A 23,237-nucleotide genomic window follows, 5' to 3' on the forward strand; every position below is an offset into this window, starting at 1 on the left:
AACGGCTCTTGTCACCCAACACGTAAAAAGCGCTTTCCCTTCCGCTCCTCCCTCCGCAAGAGCGCTTCCCCTTCCTCAGAATCATCAATGGTGTCGGTGGAGGAAATCCGCAAGGCCCAGCGAGCCGACGGCCCCGCCACCGTGCTGGCCATCGGCACCGCCACCCCTCCCCACAGCGTCCTCCAGGCCGACTACCCCGACTACTACTTCCGCATTACCAAATCCGAGCACATGACGGATTTGAAGGAGAAGTTTCGTCGGATGTGTACGTAACCAGAAAACAAAAAATAATAATAATAATAATCTCTGTTTTTGCATATTTCTCTGGACGAGTTTACTAATTTTCTATATTTATTAATATATGATGCACACGTAATGAGTAATGCGTTGCAGGCGATAAGTCGATGATCAGGAAACGGTACATGCACCTGACGGAGGAGATTCTGTCACAAAATCCGAACATGTGCGCGTACATGGCACCGTCTCTGGACGCGCGTCAGGACATCGTGGTGGTGGAGGTACCGAAGCTAGGGAAGGAGGCCGCGGCCAAGGCTATCAAGGAGTGGGCCCAGCCCAAGTCCAAGATCACGCATCTCGTCTTCTGCACCACCTCCGGCGTCGACATGCCCGGCGCCGACTACCAGCTCCTCAAGCTCCTCGGCCTCCGCCCCTCCGTCAAGCGCTACATGATGTACCAGCAGGGCTGCTTCGCCGGCGCCACCGTCCTCCGCCTCGCCAAGGACCTCGCCGAGAACAACCGAGGCGCGCGCGTCCTCGTCGTCTGCTCCGAGATCACCGCCGTCACCTTCCGCGGGCCCTCCGACACCCACCTCGACTCCCTCGTCGGCCAGGCGCTGTTCGGCGACGGAGCAGCCGCGGTCATCGTCGGGTCCGACCCGGACCCAGCGGTGGAGCGGCCGCTGTACGAGCTGGTCTGGACGGGGGCGACAGTGCTGCCGGATTCAGAAGGGGCGATCGACGGGCATCTGAGGGAAGCCGGGCTTACGTTTCACCTCCTGAAGGACGTTCCGGGGCTGATTTCGAAGAACATCGAGAAGAGCCTGAAGGAGGCGTTCACGCCGGTGGGGATCAGCGATTGGAACTCCATATTCTGGATTGCGCACCCGGGCGGGCCGGCGATTCTGGACATGGTGGAGGCCAAGCTGGGGCTGAAGGAGGACAAAATGAGAGCCACGAGAGAAGTTCTGAGGGAGTACGGCAACATGTCCAGCGCCTGCGTCCTCTTCATATTGGACCAGATGAGGAAGAACTCCGCGGAGGAGGGGAAACCCACCACCGGAGAGGGCCTCGAGTGGGGCGTTCTCTTCGGGTTCGGGCCGGGCTTGACGGTCGAGACCGTGATGCTACACAGCGTCGCCCTACCGCCACAGCCACAACCCAACGGAAACACGAACGGTCATTAATTTAAAAAAAAAATACTTTAACTCCTCACTCACCGGTAAACTGGTAAACCAGAAAGAATCTTAATTTTACCACCATTAAATATTGATAAATCAAAAAAAATTTTGTGATATTTAATGGTAGGGAGGAGTCTAAGTATTTTTTTTTTAATTAAACTTTGGAGGTGGTAAATCGTAATCTATGGTGTCGGTGTGGTTTGTTAATTATGATAAATTTGTAATTTCCCATTCCCTGCAGTAAGCCTTCGTTTTGGCGCTGCCGATTTGGTTTCTTCATTCCCTTACTTAATAAGGGGCTCAGATTAGGTGTTTATGGATGTTATTAAAACATTTAATGACAATGTTTAATACCATAACAAAAAGCGTTTGGTATGAAAAAATTGAATAAATAGTTGTAATTTTTTAACTTTTAAATAAATTTTTTATCGAGACTAGGAAAAATTAAGATGATTATTTATTTATCAATATAGTTTTATATTTCTTTTATTCTTACCATCAACCTATTTTCTTAATTAAAAATAACCTAATCTAAAATGTTTTGAACAGTGTCGTTAATTATAACTATTTTTCTATGTTATTTTAGTTAATCTTTTTTAGATTTTTCTTTTAGTTTCTTTTAGTTCAAAAAATAAAATAATTTTTTAATTCCACACATATATCATATGAGTTTTTACTGATGTAATTTTGTTGTGTTTTTTAATTACTAATTTTAATCCTTAGAAATAAATTTATTAATTAGTTTTCAAATCACAAATTAATCTTTTTATAACAAACACATTTTTGTTTAATTAATTTATGTAATAATACTGTCAAAAAAAATTTAATTCAATGTTTATTATTTGTAAATAAACAAATTGATTATCTTTTTTTTTCTCTTATAATGCGTAGGGTTATTTTATAAATATAACTATTTGAAATTACTAAAATTCTTAAAATTTATACGTGATTTTTTATATAGTGTTTAATGAATTATATAGAAGAATGATGTACAAGGTTATTTTATAAATATAAATTTTTGAAATTTAAACGTGATTTTTTATATAATTTTTATTTTCAATTATATATATGAGAATGATGTTGGTTGAATTTTGGCCTTTATTATAAGGGGTATTTTTGAAAAGTTTTATGTTTATCAATAGAGTTTAAATCTCTCCGCTTGTTGTAGTTAAAATAATAATAATAATAAAATTATATATGTTAATTAGTAGGGTATAGGTCAGAAATAACTCCAAGAGAATGGGAACTTTGCTTTCAGATTGTGGGGTGTCTATGTCCTTTTCACTCCTCAGTTCATTTTCTCTGACATTTGGGTCTATTCTTTAGGCCACATTTTATTTTATTTTATTTTATGTATTATTATTATTATTATTATATATATATTTTAGGAATGGGCCCACATTCAATTAAAACTTTAATGCATTAATAAGTGATAATACATAATGATATTTTTACAATCATTATTCATCTTGTGTATCAAAATGCACAGCATGGAACCATGAAAATATTTGAACATAGTTGAACGATAATTGACATATATCTTCACAATTGGAGATTGTGAGTTCGATCATTCGTCCATGCAGATTATACTAAGAAAAGGCAACCATAAAAGCAAAATTTGACAAAGAACGAGGAAAATAAAAAGACTTTGTCTTTTCTTTCTTTCTTTCTTTCTTTCTTTTTTTTTACACTATATCACCAATAAAAGAGTAGAAATTCATAATATACCGTTATTAAAAGTAAAGTAAATAGAGTCGCTTCAACCATTAAGTATGCTAGATAAATGAAGATGTTTGATCAGAAAAATGATCAACATTGTGAACCTCAATTCAGTATTGAGAACTGCTTGAAGGATGAGCGAGACGGGTGCCCTGCAAAACAGAACACACTCCGATAAGAAAGTCAATAGTTGGCCGAACTAAACTTGAGAGAGAATAATCTAGTATTTGGGTACCTGAAAACGGAGTGAATGGGGTCTATTTTTAGGCGACTCCTCCGACAGAACTCTCGACGGTGCCTCAACGACTCTTCAAGGTAGTCGTGAATCACGACATGTTGTCGTGGAGTCTGTCGGAGACTGAGACTGAATCGAGATGATGCTAATAAGATCAGTAGATATAAGGGATGCTTTTCCATAAACTTCGCTCGACTCAGGCACGTAAGGCGTCAGCTCGGTCGAGGCACATATAACCGAGACGATGAAACTTGAAGCTTTTTAAACCATTACCACAAGTCACACTTCTCTTCCCATGGATTATTAAACTTGAAGCTTTTAGGTCGCCCAATAAATGGATTATTAATTAAGTAATTTTTCAATCATGTCACTTTGAGAATTTAATTTTTATAATTAAAAAACTATAAGCCCAGCTGCAACAAATCAACTAATAATAATAATAATAATTACAACAAATCAGGAGTATCCATGAGTTGGGTTGAGTTACTTTTTAGACTCAATCTAATTATTCGGGTGTAAATTTATTCACCCTAAACCTTATTAAATAATAAACCCAATCCAACCACTGTTTTAAATATCCAAGGACAACATGTCGACGTGCTCCACATCGATCACGGAGGAGAATTTCCTTTTTTCCCCACCTATCGGAGTTGAAGATATGTCCAATTTCGTGGATATTTCGAAGGCTCCAAATTCAGACTCTTCAATACTCTGGTTATGTGATCCTATACTCCGCAGTTTGCATTGCCATTTCTTTCCCTGCTTCTTCCCGGAGAGTTTATTTTGGGGTGTTCGCCTTCATTGACGACAACCTCTCTGTCTCTGAATTTACCTATAATCAATGGAGGTGGGCTGGGCTGCTTCTGTTCTTTTGACAAAGATATGAGGGAAGGGGAAGGAAGGAGCAGTGGTGGGTGGAAGAGAATTATTGGAATCTGGCCCCAAGTGTCGATGAACACCTTTTCAGTTTAGATTATGACGAGGATGATTTAAAGGATTAATAAAACTACTATTATACATTCATTTACTAATTGAATGTCATGTCAATTTTTATTATTTTTAACATGTTTACCAAAAATATTATATTATTATTATTATTATTATTATTTTCTAGTACAACTGAGGAAAAGAATTCGAACATTATCATAGGGACAGATGCCAATTATAGTTGAGCTAAATTTAAAATTATTATCTTAATAACAATATAATATAATTAAGCTATTATTTGACTTTAATTTACTAATTCAAATAATTTATATTAATTTTCACTATCTTTTAATATAAAATTAAGTTGTTATTGATTTCCAAGTACGTAACATTTCCGAGGTTTTCATCGTAACGATATTTTCCATAACTATATTACTTATATATTTACATATGATGGTTAAAAGTGATTAATTATAGGCTTTTAAGCTACAATTAAAGTCTTGTTTACTGATTAAAAAAATTTGCATCAATATCTACAATTTCTATAATTTTTTTCTGAAATATCCGTTGATATCGACATGTTCATAAAATTGGGACCTCGACATTTCCATCGAATCTACATTTTGAACCTTAAATCGAACCCAGCCATGAAATATTTGGGTTGGATTGTTTTGAGTTATTCAGGTCACTTATTCAAAGTGACAAAATACAGACCACTGTGGATACCGACATTGACCCTAAAAATGAGAGTGTGACACCAGTGCGAACCACTATAGATGCTGTCATTGACCCCAAAAATGGAGATGCGACATCAATAGAGGCCACTGTAGATATTGTCATTCGCCCCATAAATGGAAGTGCGACACCAGTGCCAATCACAACTTACCATTAACGCAAGAAATTCAAAGTAATGGATCCAATTCACATTCATTCTTTCCAATCCAACTTTGCACTAAAAAAATATGTGTTTTCCAAAGTATGGAGAGGAAGAGAGGAGGCATTATAATCAATTATTGGGTCACCCGAACAGTCAAATGCAATCATTTCGTTCTTCGCAATAAAGTTGGTAGAGAAAAATCCAGGTACCGTATATATTTTATAATTTCGATATTTGTGTGTATTTAACCAAACATTATCCTTCAAGGATGTATACAGCCCACGAAGTTGACGCCAAGGCAGATTCAAATACTTTTTTATGGGAGTTGCTTTTTGTGTCACAAATAGTTGTCTTTGAAACCATAGCGTGCAAAAAAGAGAGTGGGAAGAATAGGAAAAACCATTGGAATGACAAGATAGAGACTCAACGACCATATTTACTCCTTCCCACTTATGAATTTTAAATTTTAAAGGTTGGAAAAAACTATTAAATTTCAGAATCTACATTAATAAAATTTTAATAATTTTTTATTTACCTATCTTCAAAATTTGATTTCAAAATATAGGGAATCAATTTTTAAATTAAATTTTAGTTGTTTAAATTTCATTCTTCATTTTGATGGGTTACAATTGATTCTCTACCTATTTTTGCTAATATAATTTTTAAATTAAATTTTAATTGGTTAAATTTCATTTTTCATTTGATTAGTTACAATTGATTCCCTGCTATTTAGTTCTGATGTTGCTAATATAATTTTTAAATTAGATTTTAGTTATTTAAAATCTCTAAAATTAAACACATATACTTAATTTTTTACCTAGAATATTTGTCTAAAATATTAGTAAAGATTCTAAAAAGAAATTTCACTCAGTCATTACTGCTACTTTTATCTTATTTATTTTGGTCATTCTTAATATCGTCCCAAAAGTAAATAATAATATATTTTAAACCTTTATTTATATATTATCTGACATTATCAAGATCCATAAGTTTATGATGAATAAAAAAATAGTTTTAAAATTAATAATAAATTCAAATCAGTTCAATTCAACCCAAATATATTTTAGGTGAACCTTTGAACCAACTCAATTCATAGAATTTTTATTTATTTAAACTCAATCCAACGAAAAAAGAAGTTTATAATTGGATTGGATTGCTCGAGTGTATCTAATTATTTTGAACACCCTAGAAATGGTGAGTAACTTCTCCGAGAATCCAAGCTTTGGGCGGAAGCGCAAGAATGTTGTGATCTTACCGAGCAAGTGTTTTGTTTTGTGGTCAAACAATTTGTAAGATCATTGCGAGCAGCCGCCGAATTGGTCAACGCCACATATAAAGCCTCTTCCTTCCTCATCCCCCAATTCAGCTAAGGATTTATTTCTCCCTCTCCATCGCACCATCTACAAATGTTGCAATTCCAGTGCTTTCCTCCCGAATCCTCCGCCGCCGTTCGCGATTCCCAAATTGATGCCCACCATCCCCCGATGCAAGGTACTGATCAATTCTTTCTCCTCTCATCTCCATTCAAACAAAATCGAAATTGCGCGCTAACTGTTTGTGAATTTGCCTCAATGAAGAACAGCCCCCGCCAGTTCCATGGATGCCTCCCCGCCCTCTTCCACACTCAATCTCTATCGCGTATATAACTCCGTCCTCCACACCGATTCCTACAAGGAGATGCTCAGCATCACCCGCTCCATGGATCGCGTCCCCGCCGCCGATGAAGACGACGGCAGCCACCACCAGCTCATGCTCACTCAAGTGCTCCGCCCCGATCGGGAACGCGTCCACCACGCCCTCGAGCGCTCCAAATCCAGTTCCAGTACCCTTGCCACTCTCATATCCTCCTACTTCCGCTACAGCGAGGAGACCACAAGCCTCTGTCTCAGCCTGCGGAGGAGCATCGCCGAAGCCCAACACTTGTATTGGCCACTCCATGCCCTGCTCCATGATCTTCCCACCGATTCCCTCTCCCAATCCCATTGCGACCTTGTCTTCGAAGAATTTGTTAAATTCGACCAAGAGCCCAACCCTTTTCCCCGCCCTGACTCCCAAACCTTCAACGGAATTCGAGACCTCTTCTGCGATCTCAAGCGCCAACTCGAGCGCCGCCTTCGCAAGTCAAGCTCCAGAATTCGCCTCGTTGGCTACACCGCCGCCGAGCCCAACGACGCCATCTGCTGCCTCGGTGGCGCTGTCTGCACGGCCTACATTCCTCCCAAGTTTGCCAGGAGAGAGCTGGCGTATGCAGCGCAGCTTAAAGTTGCGTCGAGGAATACCTATGTTCTAAAGACTGACCTTGACACGCTTGATAGCCTGGTGGGGCGTCTCCATAACGCCGTGGAGGGCGACAAGCGTTTCATTCACCTGGGTTTGAACATGGGTAATGATCAGCACACAGTCCAGGAGGTGCTCAAGCAGTTGGGGAAGAACCACCAGAATTTGGTGCACTACCTCCTTCTTCTTGAGGAAATGATATGCACTTGTTTTACCACCGTGAACCGCTCAAGATCTCAACTTCTCCAGGAGATTACTACCTCAGAGTCTTCTCATTCCTGTCCCTGATACTCCTACTTAACTCAATCTGGGATTCACATTACAGTTTTGTTCCTATACCAAGATTCAACCTGTCTCTAACATCCTTAGTTTACAGTTTACATCAATAGAAACTCAATAAATTCATACCTTCTGTAACTATTGTAGTTGACTGCAGTTGGAAATTTGAAAGCATTTCTTAACAGAGTTTGACGCGTGCTTGATGGGATGAAAAGGCAGAACTTTTAAATACAAAAGCTGCTTTAATATTGTAAGTTTTGAAGTAATCTTAAAACATTGCTTTCCTTGTCGAGAATGGAGAGCAGATAACACGTACATTTTGTGTACAATAATGATATCAAGTAGCGGAGGCATCAGCCTCTTTAGCCTTGGAAATAATCTCCTCTGTGGTGGTGCCTATGATCTTATTGGCACTCCTCAAATCTACACAGGAATATGCTCCATCTGCATCCTGTGTTTGGTTATTTTCCATGTCAGAGGAAGGCGTAAGAAGACATATTAATCGACATAAATGAAAATTTTGTCACTTGGGCTTAATAAGTTCTCACAGAAAACCTAGGTCAACTGTTGAGACATCATAACCACTTCAAAATTTGGAGGTTCAAATCCTCACTCACCCGGACAACGATCCCTAACTTCTCTAACTTGTGAACTGCATCATCCACGTCAAAATTACAGCTCTGCCCAAACTGTCCTTGAATCAGCTCCTCGCACCGCTTGTCGAGCTCCTACTCGCACCACAGAAAGAATAAGTCAAGCATCAATCAACAACGCCTCATTCATTCATGATCGCCTCTGTGAGTGGGAAAAAATATAATGCAATCACTCGTCCGCATCATAGCGCGAGTCTAAAGAGGAAGAAGGTTCTGTGTAAGCACCTGTATTGTAGCCTTTCCCTGTTTCATCAATATATAGAAGGAAATAATCACCTCCTTTACCTGTTTTGAGAGACGGGAATGTAAGCCATCGAGTAATGAACACCATAAATGGCATTGAAAATGAGGACTAGAAGAAAGTTACTTGCCTCCACTAGAAGCTTCAAAGCAATCTAATCTACTTTATATCTATATTATATGTGTATCTATAACAATATATAAAAAGAGTTTGAATTTTGAAGGATAAACTTTTGTCCCTACTTGAATAGCTATTTCTAATTTTTACTAATAAAGAATGTTATTTATCTTAATAAAACTTGGCTATGTGCAAATAGATCTTTCTTCACTGCTATAAAGAAATCTTTTCAAATGAAGTGAGGAAAAATATCAAAGCAATTAATACTCAATCCTGTGGCAAAGAAAGAGAGTGCTACTTACTTCTTGCTGAATAACTTCGTCACACAAGTGAAGAAGAGTGCCCCTTCCACTGTCTAGTTGTTTGTCATACACGCACCTTGTGATTAGGTTCTGATATGACACTAAATTACTCTGAAACCTACAGGAAATCGAAGAAAAGTTGGCACTAGCTAAATTGATACAGGGAAATACAATACTAATTCTTTAAGCAATATAAAGCTAGAGTCTAGAAAATAAATAACATTAGTCACACCCATAAGCAGAAATGGGAAGAGAGGAGGCCGTGTAACTTTACGAGAGATATGTTTTCACAGAGTAAACACTGACTGCAGAGACGATAGCAAAAATGACTCTGATATCTGCTGTAGGGACACTAAGCGAGCCAATAACAGTAACCTGTCCAAGAGGGGGGAGGAGGTGTTGAGAGAAGTGTATTTGTGTTCTGAAATCCATACAGAATTTGGGTAAAAACAGCAACCAACCAGCCCAATTGCAGCAGACACGAGGAATTTCACCCAGTCCATTGGAGTTAAACTTGGATTTTTCTTTTCAGGCTGTCAAAAGTAACATGTTTCCAGCAAAAACCGAGTTCAGAAGTTCCATACAACAGTGGCCGCACATTAGCCAATACCCGGAGAAACAAAATAAAAAAACACACAAGGGGAAGGTGGATTAGGAAACCTACGAGCACAATCTCAAGATCTGCCATTGGTATATTCTTGAAATGCTTCACGAAGATACCCCGTTCCATTTCACTATTCATATTTGCCGGCCTGCTCAATTATATCTTTGTTAGAAGTCAATAACATTTCTAATTTACAGCCACAGATAAGGACAATCGTGCACGCCAACCATGTTAGAAAGAAAATAAAAAAAAAATACAAGATTCTTATTTGAGCTTAAAAGCTTTCCACTCAAAAGTGGCTCAGAAACAAATCAAGGAAGAGAACCTGTAAACAACGATAATTCTATCAAACGTGGGTTCTTGGATCGTAATCTCGCTCAATAGCATAGAGATCCTGGAATATCATACAATAGATGATCAAAGGCAAGCAATCAAGAAATCTGGGAGGCACAAAATGCATGCCCATGCTTGAGCTCCCGAGTGCAGGAAGAAAGCATAGGTCTTCTCTGGTTAAACTAATCCAACCATCAATGCATGAAGCCAAATTATAGTGGTTGAGTTCAAACCCAAGTTTCATGTTCTCAACGCGGATACGCTCAACATACAAGCCATCATCCTCTGAATCTGTACTGATGTCAATTTGTTTTGCAAAGACCTGACTTCGGTGACTTCTTGACGCTCCACATTGAATAAGTCTATTTAACCTGTAAAAATAGAACAACAACAAACAAATGTCCTGTAAAGAAAACAAAGAAGTTTATAAGACAGATAAAGGTATCTGTACTCACCCTGAGATTTTGAGAAAGAACGTCCATATTCGCATAATTATGGTATTTACTTTTGTGTCGTAGAAGTGGTCGGTCATTTGGTCAATCCCAATACCACGGCGGAAAATGATGTACTACATATAATATAATACGATTCGCATCAGTTCAGTATGTGTCGTGTAATGCCCCAAGTGTAACTGTTAATGTTTGCAGATTACAAGTGAACTAAACCAAGGAAGATAATTAAGTATATCCTTTCAATAATCAATGAGGATGATGATATCGATAGATACATTCACAAATATCACCATTGTCCTACTGTAGACACAATGAAAATATTGTTTTCAATAGTAATAGGCATTTTAAAAGGCTAAAGACGGCCTCGAGTCTTTTCCTCTCGAAAAAGTGAGGCATAAGCCTCAAGGCGGTATAAGGCGTAAGCATCAATTTTAATTAAAAAATGATGCAAATCCTAAATTTGTGCAATCAAGTATGACTAAACATAATAGATATATAAAATTATCAAAATATTAACCCGTTAATTGCCACTTAAAACAATTCTAAAAAAAACATCCTTTAACATCACTACTATTATTACTAATAGAATTGACTTATCCTATAAATCGTTGCCTTCAATATTTTTTAAATCTAGATAGTAAAAGTAGTAATTAGATTGAATTCGTTACGACTCCTTCCTTAGCATTCCATAAAAAAGGAAAAAAAACAAAATTTAAAAATTGAAAAATTAACAGTATTCTTATAATCATTACACCAGGTACAAATACTTTAAGCCTCACTACATCTTCAAAGCCTCTTATAGTCTAAAGAAGGCATAAGACTCGAGGCTAAAAGTCAAAGCCTTGCCTTGAGGCAAAGGCCAAGGGTAAGCCTCAAACCTTTTAAAAAACATTAGGAATAGGAGAATGTGACTGGTTCCTGGACCGGAGTGCTAAAGAGTTGGAGCTAAACCATCAATTTTTCAAGCTATCAATTTAATGTACCTTATATCAATTTGTTGACCGAGTGCAGAAAAATATAGTCGAAAGCAATGAGTCAATGGAATTAAGCAATTCGTCATGGTCTCATTTGTATTTCATGATCACCTCTTATATTAAATTAATTCCAATTAAGCAGGTTTGAATACCTTATCAGCAAAATATGGAAGATTGTCGTGAGGATTCTCCGTGAAGTATTTCGTCAAAAGCTTCTTGTCAAGCTTCATGAGTCAAAGCAGAACAATAGGGTAAACAATTTTTGCACTTGATAGAAAACAACAAAAATGTAAACAATTTAAAGTCAGTAGTTATGTTTCCTCTGAAGTATCATGCTGGCAACATCAAAAGAAGAAAAGTGGTTCAGCACCTTGGATTCGTCCACAGAGATAGGAAGATTTAAACGATATTGTGCAGAAAGTGCAACCGCGATTTCATCATCTGTCGTAATTCTAAAATTGCTCTTCTTCATCACCTGTACAAATCAAATTATGGGAGAAATAGCTAAAATAGGGAATAGAAAAACCAAGTCAAAACCAAATAACTCCTTCCTACAACAAATACAGCTAGTGGTGGCAGCAATCTGTGAGAGAGGGAGAAAAAACGTATGATCAAAAGTTCATACGAGCAATGATGATGTGAATTTTAAAACAAAGAAGATTATAAAACCCACCGATTAAGCAATAGGGAATATTTCTTCTCAAGCAATGATATAAAAATGATCAAAATTATATTGAAGGATTGGTGAATAAGAAACCATGGAGTGTGGTAAAAACTTAGCAAATTCTATGGCAACAGTACCTGAAACAGGTGTCCCAGAAATTTTTGTTCCAAAACATCAGTTTCCTCGGTAGAGAGATTTTGCTGCTCCAATTTCAGAGCCCCGTGTATAGGATCGAATAACGCATATAAATGCTGCATATAAATGAATCTAACTTAAACATCGAACCAAACACAAAGTTTAGCGAATAATTCTGAAAAATGATGAACAGTAACCAAGTAAGACGTTGTGATACCAAAAGATCATCAAAATGCAGAAGATACCAAGCTCGAATCGAGTATTCAACTCTCTGGCAAAGCTTTATAAACTCATTCCGGTCCGAATCGTCCTCTGCTAAACACATGAAAGAACCGAGTAAGGAAAGGAGAGAAAAACAGAAAACGAAGCGCAAATTAACAAATTGTGATTGTACCGAGATGGGCGGACAAGGTGCTGATAAGCCTGGGCTTGAGGATGGGAATAACCGACTCCCTCTCCAAGCGTATGACTTCATTCTTCTTCTTGGACATTGTTCGGAAACCTCCAAAATCAAAGAGAGTACCGTAAACAGAAATCAATTGTTTGGATTGCCAGTTCGTGACAGACGAATCCATGGCCATGGCTTCCCATTTTCAGTTAACAAAACTTCCGATCTCTTCGGCGGGAAATTTTCCACTTCCTTTATTGAAATTGCGTCAAATTTCCAATGGTATCGTTCCTGTTTGGAAAATTTACTGAACTTAAAAAATGCTCAAAATGACCCACCCTTTTAAATGTGTCCAAATGACCTATTTATGAAAGGACCAAAATATCTTTAATTATAAGACATGACCGTTGGAAAAAACCTCGGCCGTGATCATATTAATTCCCGCCCGAGAATCATTTAATTCACAACAACCATTGCCTTTAATTTTGTTGCTTTTGATTTCTTCTTAAGATTGGACTACATTTAAAAAGCAATTTTACTGTTTTGTTTGCTTTGATTTTGAAACATGTTGTCATTTTTAAATTTTAGTTTCGTATTTCGGCATGCTTCTGCTAAGGTTGACCATGAACCTCGGGCGGGAGTTATGGTTTCCCGACCGAGTTTCATAAGAAACGATGAACCTCGGGCGAGGTTTCGCCGGAGGTCAACGGTTGGTGATAGAAAAAGTTGACACAACCTCAAGATTTCTAAGCCTCTGTCATTTTTCTCGAGTTCGATCTCGGGCGAGGTTGAGTCCGAGGTAATTGAAAGAGACTTAACATCGAGTGAGGTTTCTCGCGGTTGAGCCTCTTTCAACTACCTCGGGTTCGATCTCGCTCGAGGTTGAGCCTTTTTCAATTACCTCGGGTTCAACCTCACTCGAGGTCCATCTCACTTCACCGAAATACTTCTTTGTCTTCAACCTCTCACCACACCACTTCAAACATTTCAAATCAAACTCCCGCAGCCACAGATCTCAATTCCAACATAAACGAAAAATCGAAGAAAAACAGGGAACGAAACAAAGAAGAACATCAGAAAACAAAATCAACAGAAAAAAAAAAACCTAAATTGATGCAATATTATACATGTATTCGTTCATCTAAACATCGAAAAACTAAATCAACGCAAATAAACAACCATTCAACTCCTCAACACACATAAAATCTAAACCAATCGCCAAGAGAAACAAAAATTAAGAAGAAATTCGAAGGGACTGCAAAGAAAAATCGAGAAGACGAATTTGGGCTGAAAACGACGATGAGGGGGAAAGGTAAAGCAAATGGTTTGGTTTTCTGAACAAAAGGTAGTACTGTAATTTTGCTACCTTTTAAAATTAATTAAATATTCCCGTGGGTCATTTGGGCACATTTATTAAAAGGGAAAATTGATAAAATAAGCTTCCTGTGAGGCTCTTTTAAGTTTTTTAATCACTCTTCTCAAAATACAAGTAGCTAGTTTGTCAGATGACCTCCCATGTCCCTCCTTACTCTACTGCTTTTTTAGTTTTCGTCATTTTCCTCTCTTATTTCTCTTTTTCTTTATTTCTTCTCCCTACCTCCATCTTCCTCCTTTTCCAGATTTTTTTCTTCTTTCTTTCTTTTTTCCATGTCTTTCTTTCTTTTTTCCATGTCTTCCGCAAGCATGAGTTTTTTCTTGTTTACTAAACCATAAAAAAAAACCTAAATCTCTCACCATTTTTTAAATAGCAGCCTCCATAATTCCTGATGGGGAAGGAGATAGAGAGAGAGAGTTGAATAAGAGAAAGTTGAGAGAGAGAGAATTGAGCGAGAGAGAGAAAACGAGAGATGAGTGAGCGAGAGTGAGATTGAGCGATAAACGATTTTAAAAATTGGAATGGAGAGACGAAATCTCAAATTTAAAATACTAAGCATTGAAGATTTTTTTAACTAAAATTTAAAATTATAAAATCGCATTAATTTTAGTATATTCAAATTTAAAATTTAATTTAGATTTGTTTTCTTAATTGTTTTTTTCCTATTTAATTATTTGAACGAATCATTTGAAAAATTAACATAAATCTCTCCTTTAATATCTCCCCTAATTTTGATTAGGATTAGAATTCAAATTTATAATTTAATTAGGTAGTCCTCCTTTAATAATAAATTTAAAATTTTATCTAATTAGGTGGAAGTATCCTTAATCTCTTCCTCATGATATAAATCTACTCCTTTAATCATAAATTTAAAATTTAATTTAACTCAATTTGGTGGAGTAAAGAAAAAAAAACAATCCCTTTTTTTCCTAACCATCCCATCCATTTTTTTTCGTTATTATCACCACTTCTTCACCGCTCTCTATATCTCGCTCTCTATATCTCGCTCTCTAGATCTCGCTCTCTCGATCTCGCAAAAGAAAACAATCCCTTTTTTTCCTAACCATCCCATTTTTTTTCGTTATTGTCACCACTTCTTCACCGCTCTCTAGATCTTGCTCTCTAGATCTCGCTCTCTAGATCTCGCTCTCTCGATCTCGCAAAAGAAAACAATCCCTTTTTTTCCTAACCATCCCATTTTTTTCGTTATTGTCACCACTTCTTCACCGCTCTCTAGATCTTGCTCTCTAGATCTTGCTCTCTAGATCTCGCTCTCTCGATCTCGCAAAAGAAAACAATCCCTTTTTTTCCTAACCATCCCATTTTTTCGTTATTATCACCACTTCTTCACCGCTCTTTAGATCTCTCTCTCGTCTTTCTCGATCTCGCTTTGTCCTTCTCGATCTCGCTCTGTCCTTCTCGATCTCGCTCTGTCCTTCTCGATCTCACTCTATCGATGACGTCGCTCTCGCTTTGTCCCTCTCTCTTCTCTCCTCTCTCTCTTCTCCCCTCCCTCCTCGACGCATTTGGTTTCATGGAGAAGAAGATAGTCCGGACAGGAGGGACGTGCAAGAGATATAGAAGCAAAGTTTTTGAAATCTTGAAATTTTGATTTTAGAAGAGAGGGTGAAAGAGTTGGGAAAAATAATAAGGAAATTTTTATCTTATTTCATATGCAAATTATTCTTGTTCAACAATGTCGTCGAAGAGGCCACCAGGGAGGCGCAAGAGCTCGGGATGGAAGCAGTTCCTAGCGGAGACGCCAAAAACTGGTGTGTGTTGTGTAGAAATCATGGACAAGATCAAGCAAATCTAAGAAATGGAGGAGAGAGGAGGGGAGAGAGAAGAGAGATGGAGTCTGGAAGAGAAGAAAAAGTAAGAAGGGGCATGAAATGTCATTTGACAAAGTATGTCATGTGACTAGAAAACTTGTGTCGTTTATTTTGTCAATTTTCCCCATTTAAAAGATGTACTATCGCATACATGATGGGAGAAGAGCAGTTATGGAAATGGAATTAGATGTTAAAAAATTAAGTTGAAAATATGTGAACTATATGTGGAAATTAATTAAATTAATTCATTATAAAATAAATGGTCTAATTAGGATTCATAAACTTTGAATTAAACGGTGGTGGTGTATTATTATGGTAAATCCAAGAATCAACTAGTTTTCGAACTTCATCTTATGAATTCAGGTAACTTACTCCCATTTCTATTATTATAAAGTTTGGGAAGATGGAAACTAATGAATATTTCACAAATTTAAGTTTAGATTCAAATGGTTGTTGCAATAATTTAACAAATCACTCGATTAAACAACGATGATAAAATGATAATTGTGTACAATATTCATCATGATCAATCTAATTAATATTTTACATGTACATAAAACGATAAACAGTGAACTCTTCTACATCAGAATACAATATTAATATCAATATCAAATGCCACTCTTTTTAACTGAAGGGGGCCACGACAATCTTCGGTGGCTCGAGGCATCAACCTGATGTGAGTCATCCTGCTCACTGTGTTCCTCCTCGGCTTCTTGTTGTTGTCCATTTTTTTGCCTATGCATGCTTCTAATCGCCAAGTCATCAAAGCTTCATTCGGTTCGCCATGGAGGCGGCGTGATGCAGGCGGAATCGTGTGCCACTCGAAGGGATGAATCGATAGGTGGGGTTGTGGGCAGAGATGAATTGGAATTACCTACTCTGAGATTTTGTAGTGTTGCAAACGATTCCCTCATAGCACTCATGGCTTCAAAGAATCTAGTGCAAGAAGCTAAAGCTACAGGAATCGGCCTAAGCATTTCCTACATTAGTAAAACAGATTAAAGAATTTTGGTTAAAGTATGGACTACAACTCAATGAATTGGAAAAGATCCAATTTTCTTAATCTAAATGGACATTTCATCCTCAGTTAGAACAGCAGAGCTTCATTTGCTTGCGTCAACATGAAATTAGACAGAGCAGAGATGATTAAAGTTTACCCCCCACACTGAAGGTGACTCCTTAAAGTTCTGACTCCATTGGAAATCTGCAACTGAAGCTGTCAAAGCTCCATAATCACTGGCAGCCTTCATCAGTAACTCGGAAAATTGTTTCTGCGAAACATCGACATCGAGCATTGTCATTTGTCAGTCAGTCACATGATTAGCTTACCTCCGGCAGAATCTCAAACTAATCAGAAGCAGAAAATACAAAACAACGCCACACAGATTTCAAACTTCCTTTCACTGCCTGATCACATGATCATAACTTCATGATGAAGAGTTCGTCAATGAAACAGCCAGAACTTTATGGAATGGTAGGGTGTTCCAGTTTTGGCTGTTTTGGATGATCGATAGAATTGTTTTTGGAAAAGTGAACAAAGAGAAAAATATTAGAGTTCATGTTCTGGTTGAATTTCATGTGACATTTTCTCATAATCCGAGTGAAACAAGTCAAGGGATGTTACCGACATCCAGTCGCCTCAAATACTGGAAAATTTTATGGCATGGATTTTCAAGGAATGATAAGCATTTACTGATTGACAAACCTGAAATTCTGCTTCTACTGGAATGCAATCGAGTGAATATGGTTGCTGAAGACGAGCTATAATACGATCCTGCAGTATTTGGAAATGAGGAAAATAAGATAAAGAAGATATCATGGCACTAGAATTATTTATCTATCGATATAATGTAGGATGCATGGATGCACTCTCGGGGCTAAGGAATTCTGACCAATCAAAGCCAGGAAATAATTGGGACATGTGTGGGGCATAGAACTTTTAAGAGCTAAATAGGCTCATTAAAATTGGAAGGAAATACATGAGAAACTTTTACAATAAAAATGTTAAATATTATTTAATCCTGAAATTTAACTTGATTTTCATTTTAGTCACTAAATTTGATTCTTTTAATTGGTTACCCACTTTTATAAATATCAAAATTAGAATCTATGAGCTTCATTTAGAAGGGAAAAGAAAAAGTAAAAAAGAAAAGGCATTGAGATAAGAAGCGACAAGTTACCATGCAATATCAATCAGCACAAATTTTTATGGTTAGAACTTGGAACTTGGGCAAAAAGAAGCAATCAAAGATTCAAAAGCATACTACAAATAGAACATGTGAGATAATATACATACTTTGCAGGGTACATGTTTTCCTATCTACAGCTATAATAAAAATCTTTCAACCATTCTTCCTTATTGAAAAATCATTATTTACTCTCAAAATTTCTCAAGTTGACAAGTAACATCTCACTCCTCTAGTGATGAGATCTTACTAGGGAAGCCGAGACTATAGAGATTAATTTTAACAATTAACCAAAGTTGACGAAAATATCAAAGCAATCCAAATTTCAACTAATTTCCAATTAATTTCTCTCAGCTCTCTCCATAATTCATTAGAAAATGACGAATCACTCTAGATCTGCACTCGGTGTAATTAACTTTTATAGCAGGTCCAAGACAAAATGTATCCAAAAAAGGGAAAAAGAGTATGCTAGAGCAAATAAAGTAATGATTTCAGCAGTGGTCATGCCAGTCAAATCCTCGACATGCAAGGGGGAAAAAAAGCATCAGCAGTTGATGACCTTGTCTTGCGAGGCAAATGAACTTTCTACAGATCAGGCGGCACTTGCTTTCACAATTACTAAATACTACTTACATAAGTTCCCACCTAGGCTTAAAGAAGTCATCTTAGACAGAAAGTTTCTCTCAAGGTAGTTCCATAACATTTCCTTGAGTACTGCAATATAATCTTCACAAATGAGGACTGGTAAACTAAAGCAGTGCAATGACTAGAAGCAACGAATAAGCATATTGAAAGTCTCTAGGTAATCGTACCACATTTCAAGTCCTAAAAGCACTAATACTTTTAAAGAAACATGGCCTCAACAAAGAATTTCTTCCTGAAAGGATCAGTAAATATACGCTGCAACTATCCAATACTCATTAAAGCAAGGGTAAAAAAAGGCAGAAAGGATGGCCAATACCTCTTTCTGCCAGATTTTCCCAAGAACAAGTTTGTATTATTGGAAAAGAAAGCTCAACTGAATCGAAAATTTCTCAGAAATATAGAACGATCAATTTCATAGTTCACACGTTATGATGAAATGATCAACCAATTCTAGAGGACCACCTGATGAATTGGAGTATAGAAGTAAAGTAATCAAGAATTATCATGAAATTAAACATACCATTTAGTTGAGGCCTCCCCACCAAAATGTGGAGGTCGGAGATAAGAAAAAAGAGGTTAAAAGCACAAGGCATTGAAACATGATTCAAATCCACGCCAAGATGGCAAAATATACAGGGTTGAGAATCATAGTTCAAGAAAGCACCTTATTCTGGATGACATCTTTCAAAATGGTAGTAATCCTTGATAAAGTCTCGATCTTCTTTTCCATTTCACTCACATGTGTCAAATGGGCTACATTTTTGTCATCCTAAGGAAATCATATTTCAATTCATTTAGTACAATAACGAATATAAAATATACGAATTAACAATGAACAAGTATAATTTTATCCTATTTTGACGCTGAAAACTTCATACACATTAAAAGTTGAAATTGACAGAAGCACAGGATACTCACTTTACGACCTTGAAGTTCCACTTGAAGATCTGCTATTTTCCTTTGAACGGCAGTAAGTTCTCGTAAAACTTTAATTAGATCATCACCATTTTCACCTGTGGTGGATGATACGTTTTGTAGTTCTTCCTAAAGAGGACAGATTATCCCATTTAAAATTTCAGGTTATAAAGTTCCGAATTTTAAGTTACCAAGTTGTATTAATTGAACCAGAGAACTCAAATAACCCACTATAACAAGCAAATTAGCAAAGTTGAAAGAGAAAATTTGCCATGACCAGGCACTTTGAGCTTGAAATAGATTTTATTGGTAAGAATTAACATAGCCCTAAGAATCACTTGTCTAAAGCCAAGAAATGTGTTAAAGATAAAAGGCATACCAAAGATGGGAGGGAGGATAGGATGACCATTCGGTCCATTCCTAACAAAGGTGGTTTAGCAGATTACAAAGGTATACAAAGAGATGGGAGGGAGGATTGGATGACCATTCCTAACACAGGTGGTTCAGTAGATTACAAAGAATTCTCCACCGCCAAAATCAAGCAAATAGAATAAATTATAAAGCCCTTTGGTACATGATCCCCAAGAAACACCCGTCACTCTTTTTTGTCCCAAAAATTCTCCATATTCCCATCTCTAAATCATCCACAAGATAGTATGTTAGAGCTGTACCAATTGATTGTAGGTTTTCCCTTAGACCAAGGGCCACTGTAGCAAAGAGTCACCTGTAGAAGGAGGAACGATAGAAGCAATATCAAGTGTCCTTCCATAATCTGATCTTTTTCCATGGTCTATGCAGAAATGAAACAGGACTTTAAATAACAACTAGTCTTATGGATAAAAGGCCGAGGACAGTGGTTACTCCGTCCCACCATTTTCATATCCAACCCAAATAAGTTTACACGACACCTGCAGGCAATAACTCAATGTCATGAGGAAAGATAGTCAATATGAAAATCTCCATAACCATTTTCCTCGAGAGGGTAGTGTTCTTCACACAAATTCTACCAGGGCCTTGGTTTCCAAAATCTTTCGGATAAGAAATTTTAGCCCATTGGTCTAATTGGAACCCCATGCCACCCCCAGATGCCTTCCAGTTTTCCCAAAGAACCCCACTCATGATTTTAGGAAGAATTCTTAAAGGATGTACAGTATATTGGGGATATTTCCCTCCGAGAGAGATGGGCCCTTTCTGTTCAGCCAGCATCTTTACCAAAAAATAGTGGTTTATAAGCCAGGCAAGATATCTTTTAAATGTATTGCCAAAATTCAGCCCAGGTGTACTCTTGCAATACACATTCATTCTCGACCAGTGAAGAGGCCGGTAAACATTGACCTCGCTTTCTAATGTAATGAAAAATACAATTTCCCTTTAATAATGATTACTTGATAAATTTACCAAGTTCCAGAATTCAAAATTCAAATCCAAGTTATGCCTAATCACCCTGAGATCTAAATCTCCAATTCAACAGGCGGGTCGAGAGCTCTACACCATTTCCAAAAAACTAATTCGCAACACGCATTCACCTATTAAATTCTTTAACAACATCCACGATCAACCACGGGTTCAAAACTTCATGTATCAGAAATTTGCAGCAGAAATAAACAAAGGGGAGAAACTGAGAGGATAGGTAATTACAGCTTTAAATTTAAACCGAATTGCATCATAAGTACACAGACAGAGAACCTGAACGAGCGATAAATGGAAGACCTGTGAAATGTATAAACAGACAGAGATAGAAGAAAGAGCGACCTGCGAAGGGGGAGGAGAGACAGAGAAACCGAGATCAGCGGCAATGGAGAGAGCATCGGACATTCCTCCAATGCGCCTCAGAGGTTTCTTTCCTACCCAAGTGGTATCGTTTCCCATCGACATTCGAACACCCAGAGGCGATCGATCTCCCACAGAGCCAAGGAAGAAAGTAGGTAAGGCTGCAGAACCCAGAATCTTTATACCGTACGCTCTCTAATTCCCAAAGAAATGAGAATTTTGATTTCCAACCTCTCTGTAAATACCAAAGGAACAACAATTTCTTTTACGACATGGATGCATGTATATGTGCTTTTCAGGTACTGCAAATGTTGAAGCATATAAGTAGAACAGAGCCATGACAAATTCAATCTCAGGTCCAGTAGAAAATATGGCCCAATTTCATCATTCAATAGCATCAAATCGAATTTGGAGTCATACTAAGAGTACAGAGATTTGTACACAGTTTTAAGATTTGAAGTCGATGGGTGTTGAGATTTTTGGTGCATAAAATAGTTTTGAATTGTCAATTGAGATTTAAGATTGAGAGAAGCGCAGTAAAACCAAAATTCGTAGATAAATCTCCACTGAACAAGAACGGTCAAGAGTACGAGCAAACCGGGAGATCTAACCTCCGACGTCGAGAGAAATAATACACGTCGATTATTGTTGATCTATGCGCAAGAGAATCCTATTTTGAGAAGAAATTAATAGTGAGAAAAGAGTATATGTGGAAAATAATAAAACAAGTGTGGATTCAAACTAATGAATTTCAAATTTTTCTTTTAAGAAATAGCTACTTACTGTTTGATCTGGGCTCAAATTGATTTATTTATTCTAAATTTAGTTATTATTCTTTTAAGTACAAGATGTGGGGTGGAAAATTGAACTCACAGCTGCGATGAATATAAATATCAATTACATATGAGCTATACTCGCTTTAGTTAAATTTAGTTATTTAATTCTTAAAATAATTAATCATTTATAATTTATAATTATTCTTACTATTTTCTTTTATTGGAATTTATAATTATTTAAGATTACGTTACCAACTCGATAGTTAAAAGTATTTGTACCCATTCTCCACCCCATTTGTAACACAATTTGTAATTGAATAACATTTTAGTATTAAATATTGTTTAATTTGTACTAACAAAAATATATTGTTTAATTAATTAACTAATTTGTTATACTTAATTGATTTAAATTTATTTAGTCTCTCAACTTCCGTGTCAATTTGATATTTATATATTTAAAATATATATTAGTTTTCAAATTTCACATTAGAAATATGTAGCCATGGCCAACAAATTTTTATTTTTATATTTAACGCAAACCGAACTTATCAGTAGTTGATATCTACCTCTCGTTAAGAGGTTGTGAATTCAAATAGCATTGGTTCTTATACATATATTAAATTTTATATCAAATTTAAAACATATAATCTACATTCTCTATTAAATATAATTTAGCAAAAGAATTTATGAGAGCTCGAGAACATGAATAGACATTTTTAAAATATAAGAATCAAATCAAATAACTATGAATTCTCAAATATAACAAAAATACTATTTAAAAATATTTAACTTTATTAATAAACTAACATTATAATTTACTATCTAATTTAAAAAATTTAAATTATCATTCATACTTTTTTTGTTTAATTCAACAATAAATTTTGTGTTTTTAACTACTGTAAATTGTTAGCTAACTGGGCTTAGTCGTACAAGCATCTATTACTTTTGTTACATTCAAGAAGCAAAGGGAGAGAATAACAGAGGCAACATAAAATTCCATAACCCAAATCGTGAACACCGTTTCTGATCATACGTATCGCCATTTTTTTCTTTTTTGGCAATGGTTTGACATCAAAATTCTACTAAACAAAATTGTTACAAATACGAGATGTGAACTTTAAAAACTAACACGATACGACATCT

The 23,237-nt window shown here is 36.8% G+C and overlaps 4 protein-coding genes across 8 annotated transcripts; 2 read left to right on the forward strand and 2 right to left on the reverse strand.

Moving 5' to 3' along the window:
- TT4 (Chalcone and stilbene synthase family protein) lies at window positions 1-1,827 on the forward strand. The gene is made up of 2 exons (XM_088127595.1): window positions 1-265; window positions 394-1,827. The coding sequence occupies exons 1-2, from the start codon at window positions 88-90 to the stop codon at window positions 1,422-1,424; spliced, it is 1,209 nt and encodes a 402-aa protein (XP_087983721.1). The 5' UTR covers window positions 1-87; the 3' UTR covers window positions 1,425-1,827.
- A 4,477-nt stretch (window positions 1,828-6,304) lies between these two features.
- LOC148209484 (transmembrane protein, putative (DUF677)) lies at window positions 6,305-7,918 on the forward strand. Of its 2 annotated transcripts, none has more exons than XM_088127596.1 (2): window positions 6,305-6,667; window positions 6,759-7,918. In XM_088127596.1, exons 1-2 carry the CDS (start codon window positions 6,583-6,585, stop codon window positions 7,739-7,741), a joined length of 1,068 nt encoding a protein of 355 aa, XP_087983722.1. In that variant the 5' UTR covers window positions 6,305-6,582; the 3' UTR covers window positions 7,742-7,918. The 2 variants fall into 2 exon arrangements, with proteins under 2 accessions (XP_087983722.1, XP_087983723.1); XM_088127597.1 differs by having other exon boundaries at window positions 6,307-6,667; window positions 6,754-7,918.
- Window positions 7,919-7,935: 17 nt separating this feature from the next.
- On the reverse strand, window positions 7,936-12,923 carry LOC111016855 (uncharacterized). Of its 4 annotated transcripts, none has more exons than XM_022292398.2 (15): window positions 12,602-12,923; window positions 12,425-12,519; window positions 12,210-12,323; window positions 11,779-11,883; window positions 11,561-11,632; window positions 10,438-10,550; window positions 10,216-10,353; window positions 9,975-10,043; window positions 9,710-9,797; window positions 9,507-9,578; window positions 9,320-9,420; window positions 9,046-9,163; window positions 8,611-8,670; window positions 8,350-8,460; window positions 7,936-8,183 (listed from the first exon to the last, which is right to left on the reverse strand). In XM_022292398.2, the coding sequence occupies exons 1-15, from the start codon at window positions 12,786-12,788 to the stop codon at window positions 8,070-8,072; spliced, it is 1,557 nt and encodes a 518-aa protein (XP_022148090.1). In that variant the 5' UTR covers window positions 12,789-12,923; the 3' UTR covers window positions 7,936-8,069. The 4 variants fall into 4 exon arrangements, 3 of the variants coding, with proteins under 3 accessions (XP_022148090.1, XP_022148089.1, XP_022148091.1); XM_022292397.2 differs by having other exon boundaries at window positions 12,425-12,522; XR_015792846.1 differs by having other exon boundaries at window positions 8,146-8,183; window positions 8,350-8,527; window positions 12,425-12,522.
- A 3,341-nt stretch (window positions 12,924-16,264) lies between these two features.
- Window positions 16,265-21,720, reverse strand: LOC111016966 (AUGMIN subunit 2). Its single transcript, XM_022292568.2, has 6 exons — window positions 21,301-21,720; window positions 19,552-19,677; window positions 19,298-19,402; window positions 17,508-17,576; window positions 16,960-17,073; window positions 16,265-16,782 (listed from the first exon to the last, which is right to left on the reverse strand). Exons 1-6 carry the CDS (start codon window positions 21,421-21,423, stop codon window positions 16,573-16,575), a joined length of 747 nt encoding a protein of 248 aa, XP_022148260.1. The 5' UTR covers window positions 21,424-21,720; the 3' UTR covers window positions 16,265-16,572.
- Between the last annotated feature and the right edge of the window lie 1,517 nt (window positions 21,721-23,237).

This window comes from Momordica charantia (assembly GCF_013281855.1).
Source record: "Momordica charantia cultivar OHB3-1 chromosome 8 unlocalized genomic scaffold, Mcharantia_2.0 BLBB01000008.1, whole genome shotgun sequence".
Taxonomy (NCBI): domain Eukaryota; kingdom Viridiplantae; phylum Streptophyta; class Magnoliopsida; order Cucurbitales; family Cucurbitaceae; genus Momordica; species Momordica charantia.

Bases quoted from the DNA above. Each gene is read 5' to 3' on its own strand.
- LOC148209484 (XM_088127596.1), top strand. From the start codon at position 6,583: ATGTTGCAATTCCAGTGCTTTCCTCCCGAATCCTCCGCCGCCGTTCGC. The intron at 6,668-6,758 runs GTACTGATCAAT...AATGAAGAACAG, and splicing joins CCACCATCCCCCGATGCAAG to CCCCCGCCAGTTCCATGGAT.
- LOC111016966 (XM_022292568.2), bottom strand. From the start codon at position 21,423: ATGTCGATGGGAAACGATACCACTTGGGTAGGAAAGAAACCTCTGAGG. The intron at 19,403-19,551 runs GTGAGTATCCTG...TGATTTCCTTAG, and splicing joins TGGAACTTCAAGGTCGTAAA to GATGACAAAAATGTAGCCCA. The intron at 17,577-19,297 runs GTGCTTTCTTGA...CAAATACTGCAG, and splicing joins AAGATGTCATCCAGAATAAG to GATCGTATTATAGCTCGTCT.
- LOC111016855 (XM_022292397.2), bottom strand. From the start codon at position 12,788: ATGGCCATGGATTCGTCTGTCACGAACTGGCAATCCAAACAATTGATT. The intron at 10,044-10,215 runs GTTTGAACTCAA...ATGATATTCCAG, and splicing joins GTTGAGAACATGAAACTTGG to GATCTCTATGCTATTGAGCG. The intron at 9,579-9,709 runs GTAGGTTTCCTA...TACTTTTGACAG, and splicing joins CAGATCTTGAGATTGTGCTC to CCTGAAAAGAAAAATCCAAG.
- TT4 (XM_088127595.1), top strand. From the start codon at position 88: ATGGTGTCGGTGGAGGAAATCCGCAAGGCCCAGCGAGCCGACGGCCCC. The intron at 266-393 runs GTACGTAACCAG...AATGCGTTGCAG, and splicing joins GGAGAAGTTTCGTCGGATGT to GCGATAAGTCGATGATCAGG.